Below are 2310 nucleotides of genomic sequence, written 5' to 3'. Positions count from 1 at the left end.
GAGCTGACCTGTGGTCAGTCTCGTCCCCTCGTCTTCACTCAGGGACACACGGTGTGTAACCGCTCCTTCTTCCCATGCTTCGACACACCAGCTGTGAAGAGCACGTACACGGCAACCATCAGGGTGAGTCCTGACCTCTGACCCCGTAGACCTGGGTCCAAACATCAGCCGAACGTTTTGTCTTGTGTTTGTGGCCTCGGAACCAACAGAACCATCGGTGTGAGGCGGAAACTAAACATCTGGCTGTTCCATTTTGTAACAAGATGATTGAGTCAGCCGAAGCCAGGAGACTGACAAAAATAAAGACAGGTGTGGTGGGTTTTATGTTTCTGGACATGAAAACAGCTAAAGAAACGAAGTAAAGAACACTGAGAGCTGAAGAAGCTCAAACTGAGTTTTTAGAAGAAGCGGAACACAAGTTCAAAGTTTAAATTAGCCAAAGGTTACCTAAAAGGCAAAAGGCTAAAAGGCTAGCTAAAAGAATAGAATAGTAGCTGAAAGGTCATCGAAAAGCATAAAACGAAAAGAGAGATGAAGCTTCAAGAACTTTTTTATATTTATATATTTTTATAGTCCAGACGTGTCGAACTCACTTAGGGGCCAAAATTAAAACGTTCAAACTAAGGGCAGTTTCAGAATCTACATGAACTCAAGTCCGATACTCAACAAGAGTTTGATTGGTCTCATTTGATGTTCTCTGTTGCACTTTGGACATCATAATCAAAGATTACTGAAAAAAATAAAATCAATAAAAGTGTTTTACATGTAAAATAACATCTTGGGGGCCAGATAAGATGTCAACGAGGGACACGTTTGGCCCCCGGGCCTGGAGTTTGACACATGCTTTAGAGAAAAAATGTAAATAAATGTAAATATTTCTAAAAGTTGAAAAGTCACAGCACCCACCTCCTGAAGGAGCCGCACGTTTTGCTTTACGAACGGCTCAAATAGCACAAAGTGTGCAGAAGTAGTTGGAATGACAAAAAGTGTACGGACAAACCAAACGGTGTGAACGCTGAATCCAGATTCGCTCTGATCTGGTTTTCATCTGGTTCTAAAATGATTCTGTGATTTTTCTCCACAAACACCCAAGAACAAAAATCCTGAGTAAAAATAAAAAGCAAAGAAACGATGACTGACATCGTGTCTCCTCCTCCTCCTCCTCCTCCTCCTCCTCAGGTACCAGACGGTGTGACGGTTCTGATGAGTGCGTCTCAGAGCTCGTACTCTAAGCTGGATCGGGTCTTCCAGTTTTCCATGGAGTTCCCCGTCCCATCCTACCTGGTGGCGCTGGTGGCCGGCGACCTGCAGCACGTTGACGTCGGCCCGAGGTCAGTCAGGCTCACCTGAGTGGGCGGAGCTAATGACATCACAAAAAGCAGACGGTTGTTTGACTCTCACTCTGCGCAGGAAGCAGCAGAAATCTTCACTAAAATGTTGGAAAATTAACTTTAAAATACGGTGCGAGTTCAGGACGGTCACTGAAACAGAGTTAAACAAAGCTGCAGTTAGCAAAACAGTAGCTAAAAGCTAAAATGAGTGAAGCAGTAGCTAAAGGCTAAAAATGAAGGCAGCAGTTGAAGATTTCAAAGAGCACAAAGTGTTTTAAGAACGTTTCAGCAAGTCTCCGTGAAAATTTGAGGAAAAAATAGTAAATAAAGTAAAACTTCTAAAAACCGTAGTATAAATGTTGCGAACACCAAAAGTCAGGTTTTGGTACCTGAAAGGCTGAAAAAGCTGAAAATCTTCTGAAGAATTTAGACAATAAAACATTTAGAAGAAACTTTAAACAGCAAACCTCAGATTGAAACGTTGTTCTCGTCTTCCTTCAATCAGGAGTCGCGTGTGGGCGGAGCCATGTCTGCTGCCCTGCGCGGTGAAGAAGCTAGGGGGTAGCGTGGAGCGCTGGCTCGGCGTGGCCGAAGATCTGTTCGGACCTTACCTGTGGGGCAGGTGCGACATCGTCTTCCTTCCCGCTTCCTTCCCCATCGTCGCCATGGAGAACCCCTGCCTCACCTTCATCATCGCCTCCATCCTGGAGAGCAACGAGTTCCTGCTGATCGACGTCATCCACGAGATCGCCCACGGCTGGTTCGGCAACGCCGTCACCAACGCCACCTGGGAGGAGATGTGGCTGAGTGAAGGCCTCGCCACGTACGCGCAGCGAAGGATCACCACCGAGGCCTACGGTAAGGTGCCACCAACTACTACCGAAGCTTACTGAGTACTACAGAGGTGTACCATGAGAGAGACTGCAAGTACCGTAGAGTACTACTGAGTACTACAGAGGTATACCATGAGAGAGGCTGC

At 46.0% G+C, this 2310-nt stretch overlaps 1 protein-coding gene across 1 annotated transcript in view; it reads left to right on the top strand.

The window, feature by feature from the left end:
* Positions 1-2310, top strand: part of rnpepl1 (arginyl aminopeptidase like 1) — a 152971-nt gene that overhangs the window by 475 nt on the left and 150186 nt on the right. Inside the window, exons 2-4 of the mRNA XM_037677959.1 lie at positions 4-123; positions 1180-1331; positions 1837-2189. Of these exons, the coding sequence (XP_037533887.1) occupies positions 4-123; positions 1180-1331; positions 1837-2189 (625 nt within the window). The remainder of the gene's footprint in view (positions 1-3; positions 124-1179; positions 1332-1836; positions 2190-2310) is intronic.

Source organism: Nematolebias whitei, chromosome 6 (genome assembly GCF_014905685.2).
Source record: "Nematolebias whitei isolate Nwh7 chromosome 6, NemWhi1, whole genome shotgun sequence".
NCBI classification, from domain to species: Eukaryota; Metazoa; Chordata; class Actinopteri; order Cyprinodontiformes; family Rivulidae; genus Nematolebias; species Nematolebias whitei.
The sequence above is the reverse complement of the archived record's forward strand: the minus strand, read 5'-3'. Positions and strand labels throughout refer to the sequence as shown.